Raw genomic sequence first — 27,641 nt, 5'->3', positions numbered from 1 at the left:
CCTATTTCAAGCCAGAATCAATTGAAGTCTCGTAAACCATTTCAAATAGCAGATCTTTACAAAGAGATTAACAATCTTCTCAATCTACTAGTTGAGGAGAGAGGATGATGGGTAATTTTCAATAATCTTTTGATTTTTATATATTTAAAACCAGAGCTTTTTTTGAGCAAAAAACTGGTAGAACGCTCATCTCATTACTAAAAAAATATATAATATATATAAACATAACTTTTATTAATTGTAAAATATAATACAATTCCCCCGTCCAGTAACCCTAGAAGAGAATCGTTTATTCTTAATGTCTACAGAAGTATTCATACAATTAATGAACATAAAATATACAAAAAGAAAATACGCATTATATAAATATATATAAAAAAAGTTACGATAAAATATAAGGCAATATAACAAAATATACAATAAAATTTATAGTAATATAATAAAATATACAGTATATACACTAAATATACATTACTTATATATTTCATAAATTCACTTAATTCAAATTTTATGTCACTAGTTAATTAATTATACATACATATATGAATGAAGGAATTTTTTTAATGCTTAAAGTGTACACAACTCATAGCAATGAGTTGACTATTTTACATAGCTTATTTACAGTTAAATAGAATGGAATATAAAACAAATATAAGACATTTTTATAATAAATGTTAAAATGATTTTTACTTAATAAATTGATTCAGAGGGAATCACTGAAAAAACAGTTAATTAAATCAACATTTTGTAATAATACTGAATACTAATATGTATTTACAATGTAAATTTTACATACATAATCATAAATGCAAAATATAATAGGATAAATGGTTAATAATAATTGACAATATAATTTGTATTTAAAGCAAATGTTCATAGTATAATCCAAAATATTGTCCAATTCTCGTCTAACAAATCTTCTCGACTTCTTTTCTTGCTATAAGTAGCTGTGGCCGAATAACGTGCTCTGAGTTAACCACATCGTCTTCAACGAAGCTCTTGTTCATGTTGGCAATTAGGTTCATCTGTGAAGACCCGCGCTCGTATTTGCTAGAATATATTGGAATGATTTAAGTCGCCAAAATCCGGTACAGGAAAATTACTTTTCAACCTGCAGTGATACGTAAATTTATCTAGTTCATAAATCTTTCTTCCCAAACCTGTTACCACAACAAGATGTCTTAAAAGACAGTGGCTTCGTGATCTGCTACCTACTAAAGAAGGTTACTAATGGTTCAATGTATTTTGAAGTGTTAACACTGGGCAACTTCTCCACTCGTTCGTGTCTAATATTCATTGTTACCGTTGCGCTGCGCTGATTTTGGACAAATAAACAAAAAAATACTTTCTGCGAAAAAAGGAAAATTACAGTAGTTTACAAAATCTTGAGCGTGTCCTTAAAAAGGAAGTTTGTGTTTGAATGTATTAGTGGGTCAATGCCATTAAACTGAACTTCACTGTAGATGAATAAACAGTCTTAATTAGTACCTCTCATCGTAACTGTCGAGGTCAACAGCAAAAGGATTATTTATGGAGCCACTGATGACGACGCTTCTCTACGAGAGCTTGGGGAAATAATGGCACTGCCGGTAATGCTGTTGTGGAAATAACAAACTTTATCGTTTGAACGAAACTTCCATGAACTCGTAACTATAAAGCCAGAACAACGATAGCGATCGTAGTTAACTTTTCCAGCATTTGGTGCTTAATTAGATTTGTAAATTTTATGTCTTACTTTGACAAACATCTCTATTACGTAAATTAGTAAATTTGATTAAGTTTGCTTCTGGGGGAAAAAAGGGTAGGCAGATTCTAAAGGCCATTTTTGTGTAATGTACTTTAGGGAAGTGCTACGTAATCTGCTTCCGGTTTAGGTGAGTTAAATGCGTTCAAGATTGAATTTCACAAGCGGAAATAGCTCTTTATTCAATATTTTGTTCATTATATCGATTACGACTCCTGGTTTTTCTGTAAACGTGTAGAGATAGCAAACGAATATTTCCGGTTGTCCGGAAAATAATGCAAGATTATAATTAAAAAAATTATTATTATTATTATTTATAACTGTTTTTATTAATCAAAATAGTCTCCATTATTTTCTATACATTTCTGCCAACGTGTGGGTAACTTTTTTAAACCCTATGTATAGAATTTGGAATCCTTAGAATTCAGAAAACACATTTTCTAATATTCTTAGGTTAATAAATTTTTTATTTTGTAAATAGCGGTCCAGGTGTCTAAAAAATGGTAATCAGTAGGCGAGAGGTCCGGTGAGTAGGGCGGGTGTGGCAGGCATAGCAAGCTCCAACAATTTTCGGAAAGAAATGTGGCCGAGCGATGTCATGCAACAGAATGGGCCTCTTTTGATTGACTAAGGATGGCTTCATTATTGTCAATTTCTGATGCATTAGGTCAATTTGGTTACAATAAGATTCGGCATTGGATCGTTCCGCCAGGATACAAGAAGCTGTAATGAATCAGACCAAATGAAGCCCACCAAATAGTAACCATCATCTTTTTTGGGGGGCTTTAGAAAATGTCGTACTGCTTCTCCTTTGTCAAGCCACTGTCCAAAGCGTCTGGTGTTGTCGTAGAGGATCCACTTTTTATCGCAAGTCACAATTCTGGACAGAAAAGGATCGCTGTTGTTTCGGCAAAGAAGTGCAGCACAAATTTCATACCGCTGATCTTTTTGGCGGTCGTTTAATGTGTGAGGAACCTCATGTATGACCAACCTTGGACGGCCATTGACGGTTGATTTGCTGACTTCCGAGTTTCCCTGCCAGTTCTCGAACAGTTGTTCTGGGATTTTCTTCCACCAAAGATCGGAGAACATCGTCATCAAGGGCAGAAGTTCTTCCACGGCCTTCTTTGTTTTCAAGGCTCAAGTCTCCCTCTGGAAATCTCTGGAACCACGGTTGAACAGTGCACTCACCTATACTCTGCCTTCGCCCCAGACATCGTTGATATTTCTGGCCGTTTGGGCCCCGTTCCGGCCGAGTTTGAACTCGTAAAACAAAATTATGCGAAAATCACGCTTTGACATCTTAGTAAAGACTGAATTATTACAAAGTACTCGTAGCAAAATGTTACAGAGGTAAACAAACATTTTTGTTTGAAAGAGGATTAATAAGGGGTATTTTAAAGAAAACATAAAATCCTGCATTATTTTCCGAACAACCCCATAGGTTGATCACTTTATAATTTTTTTTTTTTTTTTTTAGAATAGATTCATGTAGTGTTGGAAGGGAATTTTTTAATTGACACCATGAGATTAGAAGTAGGAGAAAGTAGAAATGGCTTATTTATTAAAAATATAATAATATTATAGAACTTTACAACCAAAAATCTCAAAGTAAAAGCAGAGCAAAAAGAAGACCTTTAGGATGGTGATAATCAAGAAGAGGACGCAGATGTTAAACGCTGGGCAATTTATCTACTTCACCAATTACGAAAAAGCTTTTGTTGCAGTGGTTACCAAACCGAAGTAATCTAGCACAATACTAGAAGAAGAAAAAAAACCAATTATACGATTTCAAAATGTATCCTTAATTAAATTGTCCTAGATAAAAAAAATGCTCTAAATAAGTTATAGATTAGCATGAGTACAATATGCTCAATTAAGTATTATTATATTATTGACATATTGACAGACTATTTTATAAAAACCAAACTTGGAGAACCTCATAATATTTAGTTGAAAAGTCCATTTCGAGAATTCGAGATATGAACGCAAATAATTTCCTAATCTAGAGAGTGAAAATAAAAAGAATGAACTAACATTTGTGAGACACGAACAAGAGGAAAACTGCAGCCACAAAGCATGCAACGTTAACGCTGCAATGTGCATCATGTAAGTTACTCACTGGATTCACGTTTGCATCTTCACATAAACATTACATAGCTTGGACCATCTAAGGTTTAGCATTTATGTGACATTTTATTCTTAACACTGCATTGGCAATGCTCGAACTTAGTCAGTTATTGCCAATGTATGGAATCATGATGACTCCATAATTTATTTTTATCTTTTTTTTATATTAATTTCAATTTTAATAATAAAATTTGCATTAAAGGATGAGAAAGAATAGGAATTAAGAACGAAAAAACAAATTTTGTCCACAAATCGGCTTTAACATTTCGCGCAGAAGGAATTAACTTCAACTTAGGATCGCAGTAATTTCAGTATTTCCTAGAACCCTGATTGGCTGCCTTCTGATCAAGGACTTTTTCAGTTTTTTAATTACATTTACTATTTTTTCAATTACTGTGCGCTGTTGACACGGATCGGAAATTACCCACTTCGCTACAAGTTTTTGCTGCAATTCGGACAGAAAATCAATTCTAGAAAGAGGCTTTTTTTGTGCCTTGATACTTTCTTTGAAAATTATGTAAATTTATCAATTAAGCATTAAGGCAATAATCTGGAGTCAAGTTAATAACATAAAATCTACTTATATTGCCGATCAGGAGTCGAATTGACTCTTATGTTTCAAGTAAACTAATCTGCAAAAAGAAACGAAGAATTCCATGGTCTTCAGCTCGTGATTATCCAAATGGTGAGAGAATGGGGATAGCATATCTAAGAGCATTTCGGGATAGCTATGTGATGTGGGGAAACAGAGACCATTCCTATTTGTTTTTGGAGTCAAATTGACTTCGGATTGGCAATGCAGTGTTAATAACACACTCTAGGGCAAACACTACTCAGAAACAATTATTTTCAAGCTTAAAAGACTGTAATACTTCCACATATTGTAAGTAAGAGCTAGTGAAAAATTAACTTGTACAATACATATGGGGGTTGCTACAACCTGGTGATTGCCACAATAGATTGTAGTCAGTGCACTCAAACATTATTTAGTAGAAAAAAATTAAATAAATAAATGGTTGCTCGTATATTGCGTTTCTTTTTATATTTATGTTTCCTTTATTTTTGCAGTTAAAAATAAATTAATATATTTTAGCAGAGGAATTTTCGAATTAAAGCATTTTTAATTGAATATAAAATATACAAACAAAAGAGCGAAAGGGCAGGTAAAATGATTTCAGCATTGGCTTTTGTTATTGTATCAAGTAGAATAATAGAATACACAAACCCGTAGACCCATTTTATAAGGGTATTTTAAAAACAACCCATTTATTTAAACATTAAGTCAATTTATGTATTGCAGGTAATATCTCATGGGTGATTTTAACCTTTTTATTTTGCGTCAATTCTCTCAATGGATGCTGCAAACATGGATTATCCCTTGCAAACATTTCTCAGTAAACAACTTGCAATAGTACAAGCAAATTGCACTTATATTAACGCTTTTATCAGTCATAGCTTGCTTTTTTTTTCTATTATATTCTAACCAGTTTCAGATTTTTGTCCATATTCAGAGATTGAATCAAGAGAAAATGTCTTCCACTTAAAATGTTCCTGTCACTAATTGTAACTGCTTACTCACATGATTCCAATGTTGTTGTTATCGGTATTTTTTTAATCCTTGAATTATATATTGAATCATTTTGTAATCATAATGTCTTTCTGTGAGGCTCAGTACTTGTTTGAAAGTCTTTCAACTAAAATGAGGTTGAGGTGTAAAATTCAAGTAATTTTGCGACATTACAGGAAAAGAAAATTTACCAAGCGTTTGATACGGGAAGTTGAAGAGGAATCTAACCTTAATGAGCGGACTGTGAGAAGGTTTACCGCCAAATTTGAAAATGGTGATACAAGCTTGGAAAGGCAGATAGGCACAGGGCGACCGTTAGTGGTGGACGGCTCTACGACACGCTATTGAAGATGATCCTACAAAAAGTATTCGGCAGCAATCCTCCGAATTTGGTTTGTCACAGTCAAGTGTGAATCGCCACTTACACGAATTAGGTAAAGTGAAGAGAGCTTGTAGAGAAGTTCCACATGAGCTCACCTTGCAGCAAGCCGAACGTCGCCTGCAAAACATGCTGTTTGCTCCTTCAAAATCCAAATGGCGAACGTTTCATTAAAAGTGGATTTACTGGCGCAATCCTAACTCATCAGGACAGTGGATAGACCGAGGCTAGCCCGCTCTAATCAGTCGCAAGGCGATGTCAATTTGAAAAGAAGACAATGCTGACAGTTTTGAAGGTGTAATCCACTATGAGTTAGTTCCGGAAGGACGTTCTGTCAATTCTGAGCTTCATTCAGAACAGCTCCATCGAATGCACTAATTTTTGGAGAGGCGATACCCGGCTTTGGTCAATAAGAAGAATGTTTTGCTGCAGCTGGACAACGCCTGGCCGCACACTTCCCGGCACTCAAAGCCTTGCTGAAATGGATGCCATGGAGCATCTACCGCACCCATCCTATAGCCCTGATCTTGGCGCCTTCGGACTTCTATCTTTTCCGAGCAATGGCTCACTTTCTTAAAGGGAAAACATTTAAAACATTGGGAGGAGGTAAAAACTGGAATAGAAGACTTTTTCCAGTGGTACCAGCAGGGAATCGAACAGCTAGCTTCTAGATGGCCACTAACCATAGAACATAATGGACTGTACTTCGAAAGTTAGAAGATATTTGGTGTAAGAAAAAATAATAATTCATTTTAACCCTTGAAACAGTCATCTGTTTTTTACTCACCCCAATATTAACCCGCGAGAAATATTTGCAGAGCTATCTGAATGTCATAACTCCATAAAAAAAACTATAGAATCACGTGAAACAAGCGGGTAGCTCTGCATTATAATTTATTGATCAATTAAATTGAGCAGTAGACACGAATTTTTTTAATCGTATAATGCATTAAACATTACTTCCAGCTGGAAGAAATGAATTCCCTTCTTAAAACCCTTATCTAACAACACAGCGATACTTGGAAAATGTGAATGAACTTACTGGACTTTATCTACACGTTTTATGGAACAGTTTTTACAGTTTAAAAGCCTGTACGTAACTGAAACGACAATTTAGTGAGACCCCAATACCTCCAGCAGGCTCCAGCTAGTAAATTTTTCCACAAATAATGTTTTAAATAAATTTGAATGATCAATGTGTTGTAAGTAACGTATTCATGAACTACATTAGAAAATTGCAGGTGCCATGAACGGAATGGGACGCATCAAAAATCCATACAGGAAAACAATACTTCTTGTTATGGAATTTTTATCAAAACTGAAAATTGTATATGTAAACGAGGTGTGTTCAAAAAGTAACGGGAATTTTCGTTTTTTGAAAAAAATATTTATTTATTCATCTAAATTAATATTGTCGCCTTCAAAGTAGTCCCCTTCGCATACAATACACTTGTGCCAGCGCTTTTTCCAATCCTCGAAACACTTCTGAAACTCGATCTTTGTGATAGCTTTCAGCTCTTTCAGCGATTCGCTTTTAATGTCATCTATGCTTGTAAAACGACGGCCTTTTTATGTTTGGAAATAGAAAAAAGTCACATGGAGCCATGTCTGGCGAATATGGAGGCTGGGGCATCGTTAAAGTTTTGTTTTTGGCCAAAAATTCACGAACAAGCAATGAAGTGTGAGCAGGTGCATTATCGTGGTGCAAAATCCATGAATTGTTTTGCCACAAATCCGGGCGTTTTTTTCGGATTGCTTCACGCAAACGGCGTTGAACTTGTAGGTAGTACTCCTTATTGATTGTTTGACCTTGTGGCAAGAATTCATGATGCACTATGCCATTAAAATCGAAGAACACAGTGAGCATAACCTTCACATTCGACCGCACTTGTCGAGCCTTTTTCGGTCTTGGCGATTCAGAATGCCTCCACTGGGACGATTGAGCCTTAGTTTCGACATCATATCCGTAAACCCATGTTTCGTCACCTGTTATAACACGTTTCAGTAGATCCGCATCGTTGTCGACTTCATTGAGTGACTCTTGAGCCACTTCCATTCTCCGCTGTTTTTGTTCGAAATTCAACAATTTTGGAACAAATTTTGCTGCCACACGTTTCATACCCAAAACATCCGAAAAAATTTCATGGCATGAGCCAATTGATATGGCAACATCATCAGCGACTTCTCTGATTGTGATTCGGCGATCGTTCATAACCATTTCTTTCACTTTTTTCACGTTTTCATCGGTTGTTGATGTGCTTGGACGTCCAGGTCGTTCGTCATCTTCAACGTTTTCGCGGCCATCTTGGAAACGCTTATACCACTCGTAAATCCTTGTTTTACTCATAGCAGACTCACCATATGCCTTTATTAACATTTCACACACTTTATTTCATTTTTTACGCAAAATTTAATACAAATTCTTTGATCCATTTTTTTTAACAAACAAAAATCGCCAAGCTCGAAAAACACGTCTAACCTTAACGGCTGCCACTTAAGAAGTAAACAATGAATATTACTGAAAATTTTATCGTACTTCAGGGGCATGTGTACCAACATAAAAAAAAATTTTACAATCAGACTCTCCAAACCCGCGAAATTTAAAAATTCCCGTTACTTTTTGAACACACCTCGTATATATATATTTTAGCCATCTCGATTATTTTACAGACTGAAGATATACAGGGTGTCCCAAGCTATATGGATAACGACTTTTTCTCGGAAACTAAGATAGTTAGAAAAAAACTAAAAAATACGTGTTCCCTTAGTTTTTTGTTAGAAATCCAAATTTAATTTGTGAATTAGTTTCGGTGCTTCCAGAAGCGAGATACAGGCACCAACTTCATTTTTTCAAATGGGGAGGTGGGGTTTTTATTTCAGAAATAGATTACTCTATTTTTTTAAAGAAAAATTTACCTGAACGATTTTTTTCTGTGAGCGATATTTTACAAGTTATGAATGAAAACATGATTCTTAAAAAAAATTTCAAAATGATAATACTATAACGGTTTTTTGATTGAATAAGAAGGAAAGTACTATTTTATTATAAATTTTACTCTGAATAAATTTGAATCGCCGCCGTGTCGATATAAAACCATCAGACATGTAAAGAGATATCTCGAAGGCAATTTGATGGGCGTGTTATATCGACACGGGGGGAATTCAGTGACACCTCGTTCTGAATTTGACACCTACGGACTATTTCCTTTGAGGATACCTGAAAAACAAGGTGATTATTCATAACTTTTTTCTTTCTTTTCTTATTTCTGCTTATCTAAAAGCATTTCTAAATCTAGGTGCATCAGAATCAAGCCGGGATTGCATCTGTAGATGAACTAAAGCAGAGAATAATACTCGTAGATGCCTGTAACTCGGTTAAAGCCGAATCTATCTCTTTGGCAGTAAGGAACAATTGGCAGGAAAGAGCATGTCTATGCAACTCTAATTGTGGAGGCCATTTCGAGCATGATGTGTAGTATTAATGAGGGGGAAAATTTATAATAAAATAGTACTTTTCTTCTTATTCAATCAAAAAACCGTTATAATATTATCATTTTGAAATTTCTTATAAGAATCATGTTTACATTCACAACTTGTAAAATATCGCTCACAGAAAAAAATCGTTCTAGTAAATTTTTCTTTAAAAAAAATAGAGGAATCTATTTCTTAAATAAAAATTGCACCTCCCCATTTGAAAAAATGAATTTTGTAAAAAATGTAGCCTGTACCTCGCTTCTGGAAGCACCGAAACTAATTCACAAATTAAATTTGGATTTCTAACAAAAAACTAAGGGAACACGTATTTTTTAGTTTTTTTCTAACTATCTTAGTTTCCGAGAAAAAGTCGTTATCCATACAGCTTGGGACACCCTGTATATACATTATTAAAAAGTACCACTGCTTCAGCATTGTGGTCACAATCTTTGCTAACATTTGAAAATATTCTTCTGCAGAATAGCAATTTTTTAATCGCGAATTAAGTTCAAATTAGAACTTTATTTTGGGATAAGCAGGCCAAAATTGCCTTATTTCAAATTTCGTTTCATGATGAGTACATCCATCATAAAGATTTTTTGGGCATATCATTTTGTCATAAACTTCCTTCCCAGCATTTTCAAATACAAATACAGCTATTGTAGATATAGTAGCGGAATATTGTGAGAGGTCCTAATTGTGAAAAAATGTACGCCACAAATTGCATGTTATTCTGACTTCCTTATTTTGAAAACTGAACAGGTTTACGCTAGTGGTACAGTTTCTCCATAGAATTGGAAATACTATAACTAGTATGAACATGCAGTATACTGAAATAGCAGTTTAGCATATCCATTCTGCTTTCCTGAAATGTTGTAATTAGAATGAACTCGAAAACTGGTTTCCAAGCTTTGGTCATACATACAAGAAGTGCATCAAATGTTCAGAAATCTTTCAGTTGAGAGATTTGTACGCTAACTGATTTCCATATCTCAGGAAGAACCCAAAAGAAATAAAATGTCACGACTTTCACCTATTTTACATTTCCGGGTTAGATAATCAAAATTCGAACTAAAACTTTCTTTTTATTGCAAAAAAGTAATGATTTTAGAAAAAAAAATTAAAGAGACGTCACTCAAGAACAGGGGAAAATATGAAGTTGGCATTGAACTGCACTTTAGATGTACAGTAGGCTTATGGACAATACTTACTGGTTCACCCTGTATAAAATGCACTTATTTACTTCCTTGTAAAGAAGGACAACGGTACAACTGAGTAAGAAATAATATAATAGGGTTATAATACACTCGTAATATACAATATACTTAAGTATAATTAAGGATTATGTACAACGGGAGTTAAACAGCGAACTTATTGTGAACTATTGTGTGGATATGATGGTACAGAAGAGTTCTCTAGTTAACACAAACTGTGTATAAAGTTAGAAACAGGCTTAAGTTATAACAACCGCTAGGTTCACATCTACTGTACAACTCAGTACTACAGCTTATTTTTAAGGCACACAAGTTAAGCACAGTTCAAAATTAGATACGAAGGAAATAAGCTGGAATACAGGGCGACAAGAGAAAATTTAAACTGAATTAGTTAGTTTGAAACAGAAAAGGAGTTTTGGATTAGAAGTCTGAAGAGATGTTTCTAACAGAACAGAGTACAGTATACCAGAGGAGACACGCACCGTTGGCCTTCAACAATCAACCTCCTCACCTTCGTTCCACAGCAATCAAACTTGTATGCACCAAGTTCAATTCATTAACATGTTTATCTCGCTAGATATAATTTCTAACAAAGTCATTAATTATGTTTACTGTACAGCAATGCCAGTGAACTATCCAGTAAATCTGCATTCCTCGAAACAAGAATTTTCTTTCATACTTGGCTTACCCGTCATTATAGAGATACTGCTGTTCTGGAAAAGAAATAAGTATAGACTTTGGGAATAACTCAAATTGCAGATCAAGTAGGACGGGGTTGTTGATGCAAAAATAGTTATGATTTTCTTATCTTCATTTGGAAAGAGATATATTTGACCAGTAACAAAATGGTGCCTAGACTTTTTCTAAAAACTTCGTATATACAATTTCATACACATTGATTAATAATTTTTAATATAATATTTATTTAACCTGGCGTTGGAGAAGGCTATGAAGGACTCTGGTATTCAAGCTAGTGGTACGCTACTAAATAAGACTGTCCAGCTGCTTGCATACGCTGATGATATCGATATTATAGCAAGATCGATGAATGCCATGAAAGAAGCCTTCCTGGCACTAGAAATGGCAGCCAGAAGGTTAGACTTGGTAGTTAATGAAGCCAAGACAAAATATATGCGTACGGGATATAGCTCTACCATCCAGGAACAGCAGCTGACGATTGTGCACTACAAATTCGAGGCGGTTAACGAGCTTGGCTATCTAGGGTTCCTAGTTAGTAGTGAAAATCAAGAGAGCCTGGAAGTTAAAAGAAGAATTATGGCCGCAAATAGGTGCTATTTTGGCCTAGTAAAGTACATCAAAAGCAAGCTTATCTCCCACAGCACGAAAATTCAAATGTACAAGAGTTGATCCGGCCAGTGCTTATATACGGCTCCGAAGCATGGACCATGTAAAAAGTAGATGAGAGGTCCTTGGCGGTATTCGAGCGGAAGGCCCTGTACGTAATGGACAGAGTTGCAGAATCAGGAAAAACCGAGAGGTATATGCCTTTGTTCAAGGAACCGGATATCGCCAAAATTATAAAACTCGAAAAACTGCGATGGGCAGGGCACGTGGCAAGGATGGGGGATGAAGAAATGCCCAAAAAAAATTATGGATGGTAGCGAACAAGGTCCCAGAAGGGTAGGCAGACCAAGAACGCGATGGCAGGATTGTGTGGCAAGTGATGCTTTGGCAATGCTTGGATTCCGTAACTGGAGGGCCTGATAGAGACGCCTGGCGGGCACGTCTTGAGGAGGCCAAAACTCTTCATGAGTTGCAGCGCCATTTAAGAAGAAGAAGAAGAAGACTTTTTCTAAAAACTTCGGATATATAATTTCATACACATTGATTAATAACTTTTAATATAATATTGAATTAATTTCTATAGAAAAATTTGTTTTAGGGCAGTTCTCTGTTAGGAGTAGCTCCCCAGCGACATTGCAGAATAATGTACGTACCAGTTACAAACTGTGTAATGTTTTTAGGAATGATTCGAATCTTCGAAGATAGAAGAAAATTCATGAATTATCTCCTTGAGATTAACACAAATTCGTAGGATTGTTCACATCACACTTTTTAAAAGAGAATTTAGCGTCAATGAAGATTCAAAATAAAATTAGATAAATTACTTGTATTCGTTGAAAGCCTTAAAAATATAAATAAATCATATCACAACCTCCCTATTAAAATATTTACTAACCCTAAAATACTTCTTTTAACCAGTATGTAAGTGAAATAATTCACCAATCCAAAAAGTAAAACTAATATATTTTCACTTCAAATATAGATTTATCTAGCGGGAAAGTTCATCTTAATATTTTCTCTAAATTAAAAATTTCATCTTTGCGTAAGCATGTAATAATTTATATATGAGGTTGCAATTCTTATTTAGTGTAGATACAACGCAACCATGAAGAGAAAAACCAGGGCCAGATTTTTATTATATAATGTACTTCATGTTATCACCATCTAGCAGGCGTTCGTTGATGCTTTAAATTACTTGTACTTTCTTCTTTACTTGCGAATTATTTAACTTTAAAGTAATATTTAAGTAATAAATGCAATGACTAATACTTTTAAAAGATGGTTTTTATTTTCTTACTCATTTTTGTCCATTTATACATTTGTGTGAATATTTTACAGTAAAATATATTTTTAGACAGTGAATTGTCCCTCCTTACCGCAACACATAGAAGAACGGACTACGCTATAACCTTCCCCTCGAACACAACAAACAGAGAATTATCGATTTATCGTTCACAGTAGATTTACATCTGGCGTTACTAACAATGCATTGTTCCTGCGTTTATACACAACACACTGCCAACAAAATTACACCTTTTAAATCCTCGGCCTAATGACCTAGACTACTACTAACTAACGCGAAGAAAAAAAATGGTCCAAAATATTCTGTAAAAAAGAAAAAAGTGAACTCTTTAAATTGCTTATAACCTGTTGCAACTGTGAATATGGAATGGGGTTAGTAACACTAGAAACCTGCATGCAGTGACCTAATGGTCACCTGAATGACCTTGTGGTCATCAACAGGTTACTGTCACTATATTTTTTTTTTCGCTCTATTTGAGTTACTGAGAACGACTAAGTGTTCACTAAAAGAGAAATCTAGCTATATCCTTTATTAAAAAAATCTATGAAGGAGATAGGGAAAAGAGCAGTAAAATTTGTTTTTAAGGAATTGCGAAACAAAAGATGAAATGTCCAAAAGTTCACATCTCGTGACTTTCGTAAGACAATGTCAGCGATTCTAACCAGTGTATTCAACTCCAAAGAAGAGAGTTTCCAAAGCTGCTTCTAATGATGCATCCTGTATCCTTAAGTGAAACTAGTTTGGACATAAATCAAGGATCTGGTTGTCACAAGAGTAGAGTTTAAGTCGATACTACTGTTGGCGCTTTAATAATTTATTGCTTTCAAGCGCAGTGGTGGAAGAATTACTGTTTTATAACAATTTGTTACCCACAATACCAGCAAGTCACCAAAGAATGATTGCATACATCTCCACAGTTCAGACAGGCATCTCTTTCTTCAGATTACTTGCTACACCTGATCTCTACTATCATTTTATGTTGAAGAATTAGTGGATAGATCGTAAAATTGTGGATTCTTATCTCTGGTCATCTTATACATTCAAGAAAAAGGCCTCAATTTAAGTATCGCGAAATTTTCGGACGCCAAGCTACACTAGAGGCCGTTACTTTCATCAGAAGTACCTCTTCCCTGGTTTGGGAATGTAAAAAAGCCCTCGAACAACTGGCTCGGCACAACAAAGTTCGGCTGGAATGGGTGCCGGGTCATTTGGATTAAGGGGAACGAAACGAAACTGGCCAGGAATGGAGCTAGTACTCCTTTCATTGGCCCGGAACCAGTCCCGGGGATCACCAAGGGTAATTTTCGTGTGACTCTCAGAGATTGGAACTGAAGAGAACATAAAAAAGAGCTGGGTGATCTGTCCTGGGGTCAAACACAGCAAGAGTGACATGCTCTTGCTGTGTAAACAAAGAATCAAAGAGACACTGGACTTGGGCAGAAATCAGATTACTCTGATTACTGGCCTATTCACAGGACATGGCAGGTTCAGAAAGCACCTGCACAAGGTAGGGCTTATTAGCTCGGAACCGTTGTGCAGTTTGTGCCAGGATGAGGAGGAAACGGCCATTCATTTGTTGTTTGATTGCATTGCAATCGAACGGTTGCGCTAAGATATCTTCAGAAGTTTGAGGCCAACGGAGATTGTAGGGCAAAAGAAACTAACTGGTAGGAAAAGTCCTCAACCTTTTCAGAAGGGGAGGTTTCGACTACTAGACTCCAAAAAAGGGGAAGGCACACACTAAGCCTCTTGTGGCTGCGGTGCCGTGTTGGGGTGTAGGTCCCGTCCCATTTTCTATTCTAAGTATTCGCAAAAAGTTAAGTTACGAGCTAAAAGGTTAACAAACTGAACTACTCACGGAGATGTCACCTACAGAGGACCTAAACCAGTGATGGTGAACCTTTTTTTGATAAGCGGGTCAAATCTTCCCGTTCTATGATGCAACGATTCGCGTCAGGTTTATAGATTAACTGTCACAAGTCACTGACAGGTGCAGTGATACGATAGAAAAACAGCCAGCCAATGTCCACTTAGGGATATTATTTTATAAAATCGGCAAATACTATAATTTTTTAATATTTTTGATTGTCTTTTCTCTAACAACTGATACAATAAAATAAAATAAGATTATAAAAATCAACGCGAGGGTCATTTAAAAATCCTGAGTGGGTAACTGTGACCCGCGGGTCATAAGTTCGCCACCACTGACCTAAACTATGTTCTTAAGTTTTTGGGTCATGAACAATTATAAATTAATCGAAAGTGAAAAGAATGTAATTTCATAAGTTACATTTCTTTTAGGCGGCTTCCTATTTTACACCTTTTACTTCTTCAGTTCTGGAAGTACACTTTTAAATAAAAGGAAAGCGGAAGGAACGTGTAACCTTATACTTCGGATTCAGTCCAACTGGAGATCTTGTCTGTAGTTAAGCAACTAAAATCGGAACACTGTCAAAACTTTCCTTGACTAAAATTCTTGAAATTCCAATTTATACTTTTTCTTTAATTTCCAAACTTTAAATCACATTTCTAACTATTTTCATTTTATTGCTAACGTTTCCTAGATTAAAAAACTGCATTACACTACACCTATACTACCTTACACTGCTCTACATTACATAAAAATAACCATATAGAATGCCCTCAAAATAACTTTAAGAATATTGATTGAAATAAATGTTATTGTCTTATAGATACTTAATGTAAGCACCAATTTTAATGAAAAACGGAGTCAATTTCTAGATCACCTTAAAAAAGAAAAAATATGTTTAAAGTTAGTTGTACTTCTGGTGTAGTATTACTTCAAACACGAAATTTCAAGGAAACGTTAAAAATATTTGGGACACTGGACCGTACATTATGCTGAAGTGATACTTGAAAAGGAAGAACACTCTATCCCAGAAATCCCTTAATCCCATTTTCCCAGCAAAATGTTCCAAATAAATTCTGCAGACTAGCATGAATACAACATGTCAGCCATTTTTGAGAAAATCAATGAAGTAATTGAATTGAATAAATATTTATTTCGATAAATATATTCATAAAATAAATAATGAAGTGTAATGTACATACATTTTAACCTTCATAACAAGTGAGGAACGAGAAAGGTTAAGTGAGCAGGATAGGAATGCAGGGAAAAAAGGAGAGGAAAAACCTGCAGCTAGCGTACAGAGTTAGAGGAGTATCTGTTTTATTCTTTTGTATCTATATGTTGTAGAAAGATCTGTAGGAGGCTATGTCGCGGCAGAGTGGATTAGGATGGCATTCTAGGATGGAAAGGAGTTTGAGCAGACGATTTTGGATATAGGAATGTACTGGGGGATAATGGACGCAGTCTCCGTGGAGTGAGTCAATTCTAGTGCGTCGTGGAGAGGTCTAAAGCGAGTCTGAGAAATTTGTTCTGTGTTATCTGGAGTTTCTGAGATGTTGCTACTACAAGTCCAGGCTCCAGGCGGAGCAGGCGTAGAGCAACATCGGGCTAATGACCCACTTTGTAGAGGAGTAGTTTGTTGGGTCGAAAGTCGTTTTGGAGTCACGTGAGAGAAGAGGAAATAATATTCGTGTAGTCCAGTTTGCCTGCGTTTACTTTGTACATAAAGTACGTACGTAGTGAAAGTCAGTTTGTTGTCCAAAGTTAGCCCTAAGTACTTCACGTGGGTAGACCACGGAATGAGAGTGTTATTATGTCTGATATGTCGGTTAAAGGAGATTCTACGTTTGGTAAAGAGTATAGCGTTAGTCTTATCGTGGTTAATTTTAATTTTCCACTTCTTGCAGAATTAATGAAGTAAATAATCTATTCAGCAAAGTGAAGAATTTCGTTCAAAAAGTTAACAGGTCAAATCCCTAAAAGAAGCATACTTTTGCCTTATTTCGATTTTTCATTTTTAAGATGAAGAATTTATATAAACACACCAATTGTTCATACTTACGGGATTTAAAAGCAAATATTCCCGGTAAAAAATTAATTACAAAAATTTGGCATGATTGCAATCCTTTCCTCAATTTGTAAAAAGAAGTAAAAAATAATAAAATAAATGAATAACACCTGGCAGAAACTGGAAGAATTGGGATAATTTCCCCAGAATTGGAATATGAACAATGGCATGATGTTAAGGTAATTAGCGAACTATAGTTATCGACATAAAACACGCATACTGAGTGAAAATTAAAGCAAAAGTAAAATGAAAATAATAAATAAATCATTAAGAGTTTGCCAAATAATAACCTTCAGAAGTAAACCAATTTGATATTTAGCAGAATTAGGTATCAAACAGTGCCACCGCGACCATAGTAAATTTAGCCAAACGATATTGTAGCGGCTGGCCGTGCTGTTAACTAAATATTGACAAGTAACATTGGGTAAACATTAAAGGAGATGTGACCCCAAAATAATGGAATTAATGCAGTTCAATCAAATTTATGTTTTGTTTACATAAATGTAATGCAACTTTAACCGACAAACAAAAGCAAATCTTGGTAAATTTAATTGAATATTACACCAACTTTTGTTTTATTATTTAGCATAATAATAGCAGTTGGCTATCAAAGCCACATTGGGCATATGAAGCTAGTACAAAGAAAAACCAATTACAGCAATTAATTAACCGTTTCTATCCAGCCTAATCTATTACTGGACCTGAGATACCAAAAATCCAGACAAATCGTCCTTAAGAAGAAATAGCGTAAGCTCCTCCGTAGTTAGACTATTACGACCAATGATAACCTTCCTCAACCCTCTCAACAATCCAACATTAGAAGGATCTTTTTCCATCTCACTAACACCACAGAAAAGATTTAGATTAGATTAGATTATCGGGGTGGGAGCTTTGCTCATCGGCAAAGCATCCAAAAGAGGCTTATTGTGCCAACCCCCTTTGGATCTAGTAGATGAAACCTCCCCTACTAAAGAGGTGGAGGACTTTCCCAACTAGTTCTTTTTGCGCTACTATCTCCTTTGGTCTCAAAGATCCAAAGGTTTTTTTTTAGCACAACCACTCGATTGCAATCGAACAGCCAGTGAGAGGCTGTTTCCTCCTCATCCTGACACCATCTGCACAACGGTTCCAAACTAATAAGCCCCCCCCCTCCTTAGATGACTATGCCCTATGTGTACTGTGTAAATGTATTGGGGGGTGTAACAGTATAAACCTTTGTATCACTTTTGATCAAAACCTCTCTTGGAAAAACCATGTTTCCCAAATCTCTCGTCGTTCCATCCATATCCTTAAGCAGTTTAATAGTTCCCGTCACCTTTTCCCAATTAAGACCCGGCAACTCCTAGTTTCCTCTCTTATGTTACCCCATTTCGACTATGGTTGTTTAGTGTATGGCGGTCTTTCTGGTGATATTGAAGCTAAGCTCAAGCGCCTCCATGAACTGCTTTATAAGATTTATTTCCAGAGACTCCCGCATTTCGCCGATGAGTTGAAGTGGCTTTTTCCTGTCTATCGCCGCCAATATTTTTTGGCTTCTTTCCTTTTTCAAGTCATCCAATCTCAAAGGCCTTCCTACATTTTTCAACTCCTTAAGTTTAAACCCTCGATACATTCCCGTAATACCAGATCTCACTCATCTTATCTCTATATTCCCTCTCACCGTACCTCATCCTTTGACAAATCCTTCCTAATACATGCTACCTCTCTCTGGAACTTCTTGCCATCATCTGTCCGCCATGCTCCTACCCTTTCTATCTTTAAATCCCGTCTATTCAGTTATCTCCTTTCTATTCAGCTTCCTCCGAAATTCTAATTGTTTTAATTTATTTCCTTAATTTCTGCTGTTATTTTTATTTTCACTTTTTGTAAATACTTATTTATTTATTTATTTTCTGTTTAATCACAGGCCAAACTATTAAGGCCTCTATTTGTACCTGTATTTATTCTTAGGGGACAATTGTCCCAGAATAATAAATTTCTTTTCTATTCTATATGTTGCTCATGTTCATGTTGTTAGGCTGGAATACCCGCAGGGACGCCAAGTACACTGAAGAAGTGGCTAATCCACTTCCCCCTTCGGGGACAGAAAGGATTTAACTTGTATCCCATTTCGTATACACATAGAATCTCCTTAATCATCAGTAAGAGAAGCAACGAGGAGCTTGAAATGTCTATACAATATACATATACCTCAGCATCTCAATTATGATTCTAGATAAATTTCCAGCTAGGCTGCCAACGCCTGGAAATTAAACCAACACGTTTAAAACAACAAGACTACAGCTGATTCTTCAGCACTCATAAGACACAAGATGTGCGTTCAATGTAGTCTTGAACTATCCGAGCAGATGCAAAGACTTCTTCCCAGGATAGCAAGTCCGCTGGTTCGAAACACAATAAAGAATAAAAATTAAACTCGGCCAGGAAAACCATGGTTCACTTTCCATCACAAGGGATCGCCATTATCAATGTTAAGCACCGCTCTAAACTTCTCATCTTTTTTTGGAAGCAATCGGTAAACCATTAAAGGTATGTGATCTCAAACTAATGGGATTAACGCAATCCAATCGAATTAATTTTTGATTTATATTTAATTTAATCCTTTCTTTTTATCTCTAGATTTTGGCGCTTTAAATAAATAATTATAGGAAAAAGAGTGACTAATGCCCCCCCCAAAATAGCTGTGAAATTGTAAAAATTAAATTTTAAAATTTAATTCAATATTTGCTAATTAAATTGCAAATATTAATACAGTACGAGGAAGACGCGCGTATTTTCACAGCACATTTTTTTTTTACTGTTTACGTGAACAGTGAAGGAAGGATAAGGGAGTTAACATCCTGGATCAATTTTGGTTCAATTAATTTTGTCCTGTCACTGTTACAGACAGTGTCACTTCAGCTTTATTTATAGTAGCTAACTTTTCTCCTTTCTAAACGATTTCCACGAAAACATTGTGCACGATTTTTCGCACACTTTTGTTCTTTTATTAAAACAATTAATAAAATTAATTATTTAATTAATTCTTTTCGCTTAAAGAAGGTTAGATAATTACTCTGGGTGATTCCATACTGCTCTCTCTACTTGCTTAAATCCTCTTGTAGTCTCTTGCCTCCTCTGACATCCCTAACAATCCTACTCGCCGACTGAATCGCCAGAGGCCCCGCGACTTCCTTGAGAACTGAAGAACTAAATCTCTCCTCTCTCCTACTCATATTCTCCTCCTCACATTCCCCTATCTCATACAGAGAGTGCTTTCGCTGGGGAGCTTCTCTCCTCCTGCTCTTCCCGCACCAGTTCATCTCATTCACCTCCTATTTACTTATTGTATATATTTATACAGATTGTAAATTACAAAATAAATAAATAAATAAATAAAGAATTTAATAAGAATCTAAGCTTAGTATAACTTAAAATTTCTAATTGACACAATTTTTATAAATTACTTATTAATTTTCCACTCTATTAGTGAGATAATAACTGTAATCGAGCATATTTTGAGTTTTAAACTGGAATATCCGTTTTTTAAATGTCTCGCGGCCATCGGCGCTTCAATGGAGTACTACTCGGGATGAAGGTAAAGACCAACTGTAGGGCTAAAAGAATGGAATGAAGAACAGGGTTCCATAGAATTTTATATCTGGAGAATGCATTTTCGTAACGGAAAGAGCTTAAGATTTTTGCGTAAGGTAAGGTTGGATATATTGTTCTGGCTCCTGAGAACACAAAATTACTTTTTACTAATTGGTACGTCATTTTATTTTTTTTTAAACATAACTCAAAAACAATGTAGCAGATTGTTCAAATTGTACATTTTGAAAGAGTAGTAATTTGGGATGTAGTAATAGTCTTAGATAAACCAAATCAGAAAAGCGGAAGTGACATTTTCCTGAATCAGTATTTCAGTTTTTCTTTTTTCTTATTTCCCCAAAAACGGCTCATTTCCACATAAAGAACCATAACTTTTATTTGAAACATTTTCCAATAACAATGAAAAACTCTTACAACGATTGCATGGAATTTAGTTTGTTTCTCTATATACACATAAATTTCTACAAAATGAAGAGGAAATAATTTTTTTTAAAAAATCAGTTCCTAAGGAAAATTTGATGATTCCATATTATCTGCTGAATAGGAAAGGAAAAGAGCCCTTACATTGCTAACCACTCATCCACTGAGAGTTTATTAAATTTTTGCAGCCCTTCACAGCTTCCAGAAGCATCAATAAACTAGCACTTGTGGTCATCATTTCAGATTTATTAAGGTCTGACGTCATTTAATGAAATCTGGTGTGAAATTTCTTAGGCCTATAATTTTCTACTTTACTTAAATTTATCATTACATTTTATGCTGTTTTATTGTTTAATAAAGAATACAGTAATGCCCACTTTTTTCTGGTTCGATGTCCAACTACCAAATTTGGTGTCGTGGTTGGAGACAATAGCAAAAGTACATAAATTTAAATTCTTTTTATTATTGTTAAATAAATTCAAAGCCTTCGACACCAGTATTATAATAAATTTTAGTCTAGCGGCCTCGCCTGTAATCGCCTAATAGACGATTATTCTTATTATTTATGACGTCAATGTCAGAAGTTACTAGTACCCGGAACTTCTTTCAGTGCGCTGTAAGAACAGTAAGCTGTAAGAAGCCCCTACGATGAGAAAATCTAAGGGCCAGCAGCTGTATTCGAACACGAGATCTCCGCTTGGTAAGCCATTACGCTAACCGCTTAGCTAATCCCTTCTTCTTTTTTTTTAAGGCTCGTCAACACCTAATTAGGTTAGTATCACTTTTTTAGTTCTCCTGTACTCGCATTACATTCGTGCTCAGCGTTCAGAGTATCCTAGATAAAATAAATATTAAATAAAAGATAGTGTATTTACTAATTGATATTTACAATTTTAAGTACAACTTAACAAAAACTTACAGTTTAAAATGTTAAGTATAAGGGTTGATTAAACGCCAAAAGGTACACAAATCAGCGAGTACCCAACATTTCATTAATACTTCATTAATATTTAAGTAATTCTACTGCATTAATTTTCATTAATAAGTTATTTTTTAGAATTTATTAGATATCACAGACCCTTATGCTGGCCATTTTCGTCTACAAAATATATGTTCAAGTAGCACTGTAGATTGACTGTAATATCTAGTTATTTATAATAATCAAACTATTAATTACAGGTTAAAAAGAAAAACGTTATAAAAAATAAAATAAAAATATGAGGCTAAAAAATTCAAAACCTTTTTTTAAAAAATGCTTATATCAACATACATCAATGATTTTGTTTATTTTATTTTATTTATTTTTTTAAATCGTCGGTTTAAGTTCATTCTTCGATTAAAGTAATTGTTATTTTATGTAGTAGTCAAACGTTTATAATAATAGGTAATAATTATCTGGCTTTATCGCAAATAATATAGTTTTCTTCAATTACATTCTCCATCTAGGTGTTCTTCCCACAATGTTGTATATATGTAATATAAAGTAAATAAGATATGCTATATTTAGGACAGCTAATTATTCCAGTATTTTACTATAAGTAAAATTAGGGGGACTAAATTAAATTACAATAGAGAAATGAATAATTATTGTTTAATAATCAACTAGTTATTAACTGTGTGTTAATTGTGCTCACGAATATTTCGGTAAGACGAATTCAAGACAGTAGCCTACTCTAACTTTATCTTTACTTTAACATGCATGTACGTATATGTGATTTATCATAATTATAACAAAAAAATAATATAAATGAAGTGGCCAGCATAAGGGTCTGTGATATCTAATAAATTCTAAAAAATAACTTATTAATGAAAATTAATGCAGTAGAATTACTTAAATATTAATGAAGTATTAATGAAATGTTGGGTACTCGCTGATTTGTGTACCTTTTGGCGTTTAATCAACCCCTATACTTAACATTTTAAACTGTAAGTTTTTGTTAAGGAGATTTTTGTACCTTTTGGATAGACTGTCCTTTTTGTCTATTTTACAAGTTACATATCTGCTTTACAGATTTTTTTAAAATTTGGAAGAAGCTATTCTATCATTATAACCTGATAAGGTGTTAACTACCACTGGAGAGATCTTTTTAAAGAATGATTGTAGTTGCGTTCCCCCAAACCATCCTCAATAACAATTTTTTTGAGAAAGTGTTTTGAATAACATAGGAAGGTATTTGTACGTAAATAGCAAAATTAAACTGCGATTTCAGTACTTCCTTTTAAGAGGAGTAAGAAAAATAAACTAGGATTGCAGTACTTCTCCCTAAAAGGCAAAGAGGCAAAGATTTTTTAATCGAACAATTCATTGATTTAAATCGGTTCACTCATTGATAATTTAAACGATTGCAGTACTTCCTCTTAGTAGGAGCAAAAGAATCAGCAACGTAGAGGAGCTTTAACCACTTATTCGAGCTGAATTTTATCAAAATCGGACTAAGCGTTATAGAAATATTGGTAATAATAGTTTTAGAAAGGGCCTTATTTGGTTGGGCAAACTCCCCTCCTTGTGAGGCACGGTGCAGAGACTTTTAAAGTGCAAATCTGTATAAAATTTCGATTCGAATGACACTTCATTCATAAAAATCGGTTCACGTGTCGATAATTTGAAACGATTGCTATACTTCCCCTTAACAAGTGTAAGAGCTGATCGCCGCTTTAATGTTACGTAGGGGAGCCCTAGCCCTATCATCCTATCAAATTTTATCAAAATCGGGCCAAGATTTACAGAGTAATTAGTAATAATAATTTTGGAGGGGGCCTTACATAAAGGGGGCTAACTCCTCTCCCATTCGATGTACAGCGTCGGGACCCCCAAAAGGCACATCTACATAAAATATTGAATCGAATGACACCTCATTCATGAAAATCGGTTCACGCGTTTTGGCGCTACGTTGTTTACAAAAAAGGTAACAACAAGAACAACAAGAAGAAGAAGAAGAAGAAGAAGAAGAAGAAGAAGAAGAACAACAACAACAACAAGAACAAGAACATTTTTTGAAAAAGCCGTTTTTGCTCATTTTCGGCAACTTTTTTCTCGAAACCCATTAGATCTGGGTGGTTGCAAAAAAATTACAGTTATAAAGGAGGGTTTGCCCTATAATTTAAAGAAAATTTGGGAATTTTATCTTTTATAGAAAAACAGAAAAAAATTGTCAAAGTTGGGTGTTTTTCAACGTTACGCTTTTTCGTGCAGTTTTTGATGGTCAACCCTTATACAACTGTCCTACCGGACAGTTTTAATACAATAAGTAAAACATATCTCGAGCGGCATTAACACTAGAGACATCAACATTAAAGAGGGGATTGACTAGTGTTGACCAATATTTATATTAAAACTTGTTGGTGAGTGGGGATAGCTCTGTTTGACTGTTCACTTCGTGTGTAAAAAAAATTTGATTTTTCAATTGTTTCTAGACAGTTTTAATTTCTGAAAAGTTGTAAGTTACGAGTTTACTGTGTGAGAAGTGTTTGTGTGAAGTTTAAAAGTTTTCTGTCGAGCTGTTTTTAAAATATAACTGAAAATAGTAAAAAGTAATTTAATGAGAGAGTATGCTGAACTGTGCATGTCTAGGTAGGTTTGCATAACGTAAATATAAGTTGGAGATATACGTCATCTTAATCCGAGTCTTATCTCTTACGTATTAACCAGCTGGTGGAGGAGGCTCGTCTAGCAACGATACCTGTTTATTGGACTTAAACCTTTCTTGCACTCCGTAAATAAGACATTTCAAATACTCAATTAAACAATATACATTGTTTGATATCTGTTTCATTTTTAACTACTATGGAGGAATTAAAACGGATGTTAACTGAACTAAGAAACGACTTGGTAAAAGAAATGGAACAGAATAGGAAGGTTGTTTCAGATGAAATTAATAAATTTTTAAAACAAACAACTGATAAGTTGGAAGTGTTTAATGCAAAAATTAATTTTGTCGAAAGGGAGTTCAGGCATAAGAATATTATTATTTATGGCATTGAAGATGAATTTAGATCTTATTGGGATTTGGACAATTATGTCATTGAATTCATTAACAGTAAACTGGAACTGAACCTATCTGCATCCGATTTTGACCACATAAGAAGATTAGGGAGGAAGGAAGAAGGAAGAAAATCACGCCCTATTCTTTTGAAGTTGATTACTTTGCGAAATAAGTTAATGATAGTGAAAAACTCCTTAAAATTGAGAGGGTGTAAGATTCTCATAAGTGAAGATTATACCAGAGACGAAAGGAAGAGGAGAAAACTGTTATACCCGCAGTTATTGGAAGCTCGGAAGCAAAGCAAGTATGCAGTATTAAGGCATGATAAATTGATAATTAGAGATTTTAGATCCGGTCGTGATACTTTAGGTCCATTGAAGGCGGAAAAAAAAGGGATTGCTTTCTGATTCCTCACCATCACTGTTGGGTGGCAGCGTAAAAAATAAGGGTGATAATATTTCTAAAAGAAATAAATTTGGGAAATCTAAGAACAATGACCAATAGCAATTAATTGAACTGTTTTCTATATTGGCATTTAATGTGCATGGCCTAAAGAACAAGAGTGATGACCCATCCTTCCATTCATATCTTAGTTCATTTGATATTGTCTTTATTTTTGAAACTTTGGTCGAAGAAAAGGATTTCCACAAGTTCCAAGTTTTGTTTCAAGCTTGCGTAATACAATTATTAGTTTAATAAAATATAGTGCTTATAATATAGTAATGTTGTTCAGGCAGAATTCGATCATGTTTGAGAGTTTGGATTTATTTTGGATGTCCTGTATTAATAGATTGATTTGTTAATTACAAAGGAATTAGTAACTTATTTATGCCATACGAGAACTACTTTAGGTAAAAATTAAGATGTTTCTAATATTATCTCTAAGATACAGGTATTATTAATTATTATATTAATTAGTATCAATATTATTATTATGTATAATTATTATTATTTAAGTTGGTTCGTTTGCTTTAAGGGATTTAAAGATTAAATTTAATTTGTAATTATTGGTTGGAGGGAAAGTTCTGTCGTATTTAAAAAAAAAATATTTGAATTCATTTATAAAAATATGTGTTTAATATTAATCAATTATATATGCTCCATTATTTGTTACAACTTGTTACCATCTTTCAGGTAACCTGTGAATTCCTGTTTTGTAGAAGTTCTCGTCCTTGGAGTTAAAGTAGTCAGCAACTGCCTTAGAAAAACTTTCAAAAGACTTGAATTTTTTTCCCGTTAGATAATTTTGTAGAGATCTGAACAGGTAATAATCAGATGGTGCAATGTCAGGTGAATACGGTGGGTGACTAAGGACTTCCCATCCTAACGCATTCAGTTTTTGTTGTGTCAACATTGCAGTATGCGGTCGAGCATTATCGTGGTGGAACACTATTCCTTTTCTGGACGCTAATGCTGGCCTTTTTTCTTTGATAGCTGCATTCAATTTATCCAGCTGATTGCAGTACAGATCCGCGTTGATGGTTTTTTCCTGTTTCAGCAACTCGTAGTACACTGGACCTTTCCTGTCCCACCACAAACAAAGCAGTACTTTGCGTTGATGGATACTTGGTTTTGGAACTGTTGCAGTAAGATTTTTTTCTCTTAACATTCTCGTAAAGAATCCACTTCTCATCTCCAGTAATCAGCTTGTCCAAAAACGGCTCCACATTGTGTCTAATCAGATGTGATGAACACATTCTTACACGATCAGACAAATTCTTTTCCGTTAATTCATGTGGAACCCAAACACTTTGCTTTAACACAAACCCAAGAGATTTAATGTGATCTCCAACAGTTGTATGATGAATGCCAAACTCTTCTGCAATTTCTCGACTTGTTAAATGTGGATTATTTTCCAACATGGATCGCAAAACATCATTATCGATCTTGGATGGTCGTCCAGATCGATCACTTTCTTCGAGGCTCAGATCCCCGGAACGAAATTTGCTAAACCATCTTTGACAAGTACTGCACATAAATTTTTACATGCAACTGATGCATTGCTTCCTTTTTGGAATTCATACAAAATGCAGTGTCGTAAATGCACTTTATCTACAGACATGTTTTTCACTTTAAATATCAAAAGTAAATGATGAACGGTAAAAAAGGACTCCTTTTATATTATACAGCAGCTAAAAAAAACAAAAAAAAAATCCGAATGACTCACTAGCCAGAAGTTTTTTTTGTTTACAAGTAAAATAACCTGCCTATTTAAAATACGACAGAACTTTCCCTCCAACCCAAAGTGGAGTGGTCCCCACTCCGGCGACGCTTGCAAGCAGTTGTGTCTTCTGATTTTTTTTTTTTAGTTATTAAGATAATTTGTTTTAGTTTATATTGTATATTGTATGAAGACTTGAAATAAACTTGTTGGTCGACCTAGGGCAACAGAAGTTCTCGCGGCCATCGGTGAATCAGTGGAGTACTACCTGGGATGAAGGTAAAGGCCAGCTGTAGGGCTAGTAGGTTGGATTCAAGAAGGAGCGATCCATGGAATTTTTATAACTGGGAGATGCAATTTATTTACGAAAGGAAGTTCAAAAATTTGTGTGCAGAGTGGGGGGTTGGATATACAGGGTGAACCAGTAAGTAT

At 34.8% G+C, this 27,641-nt stretch overlaps 2 protein-coding genes across 2 annotated transcripts in view; both read right to left on the bottom strand.

Moving 5' to 3' along the window:
- LOC141456485 (uncharacterized) overlaps positions 1–27,641 on the bottom strand; it is a 638,647-nt gene that overhangs the window by 586,670 nt on the left and 24,336 nt on the right. The gene's annotated exons all lie outside the window — the stretch shown is intronic.
- LOC141455592 (histone-lysine N-methyltransferase SETMAR-like) lies at positions 26,169–27,024 on the bottom strand. Its single transcript, XM_074130745.1, has 2 exons — positions 26,675–27,024; positions 26,169–26,571 (listed from the first exon to the last, which is right to left on the bottom strand). The coding sequence occupies exons 1-2, from the start codon at positions 27,022–27,024 to the stop codon at positions 26,169–26,171; spliced, it is 753 nt and encodes a 250-aa protein (XP_073986846.1).

The sequence above is a fragment of the Rhodnius prolixus genome, unplaced genomic scaffold, assembly GCF_049639745.1.
Source record: "Rhodnius prolixus isolate KJV_2025 unplaced genomic scaffold, Rpr scaffold_4, whole genome shotgun sequence".
Classification (NCBI taxonomy): Eukaryota; Metazoa; Arthropoda; class Insecta; order Hemiptera; family Reduviidae; genus Rhodnius; species Rhodnius prolixus.
The sequence above is the reverse complement of the archived record's forward strand: the minus strand, read 5'-3'. Positions and strand labels throughout refer to the sequence as shown.

Coding starts and splice junctions, on each gene's coding strand:
- LOC141455592 (XM_074130745.1), bottom strand. CDS start 27,024: ATGTGCAGTACTTGTCAAAGATGGTTTAGCAAATTTCGTTCCGGGGAT. Junction 26,572..26,674: donor CTGATTACTGGAGATGAGAA/GTGGATTCTTTA, acceptor GTGGTGGGACAG/GAAAGGTCCAGTGTACTACG.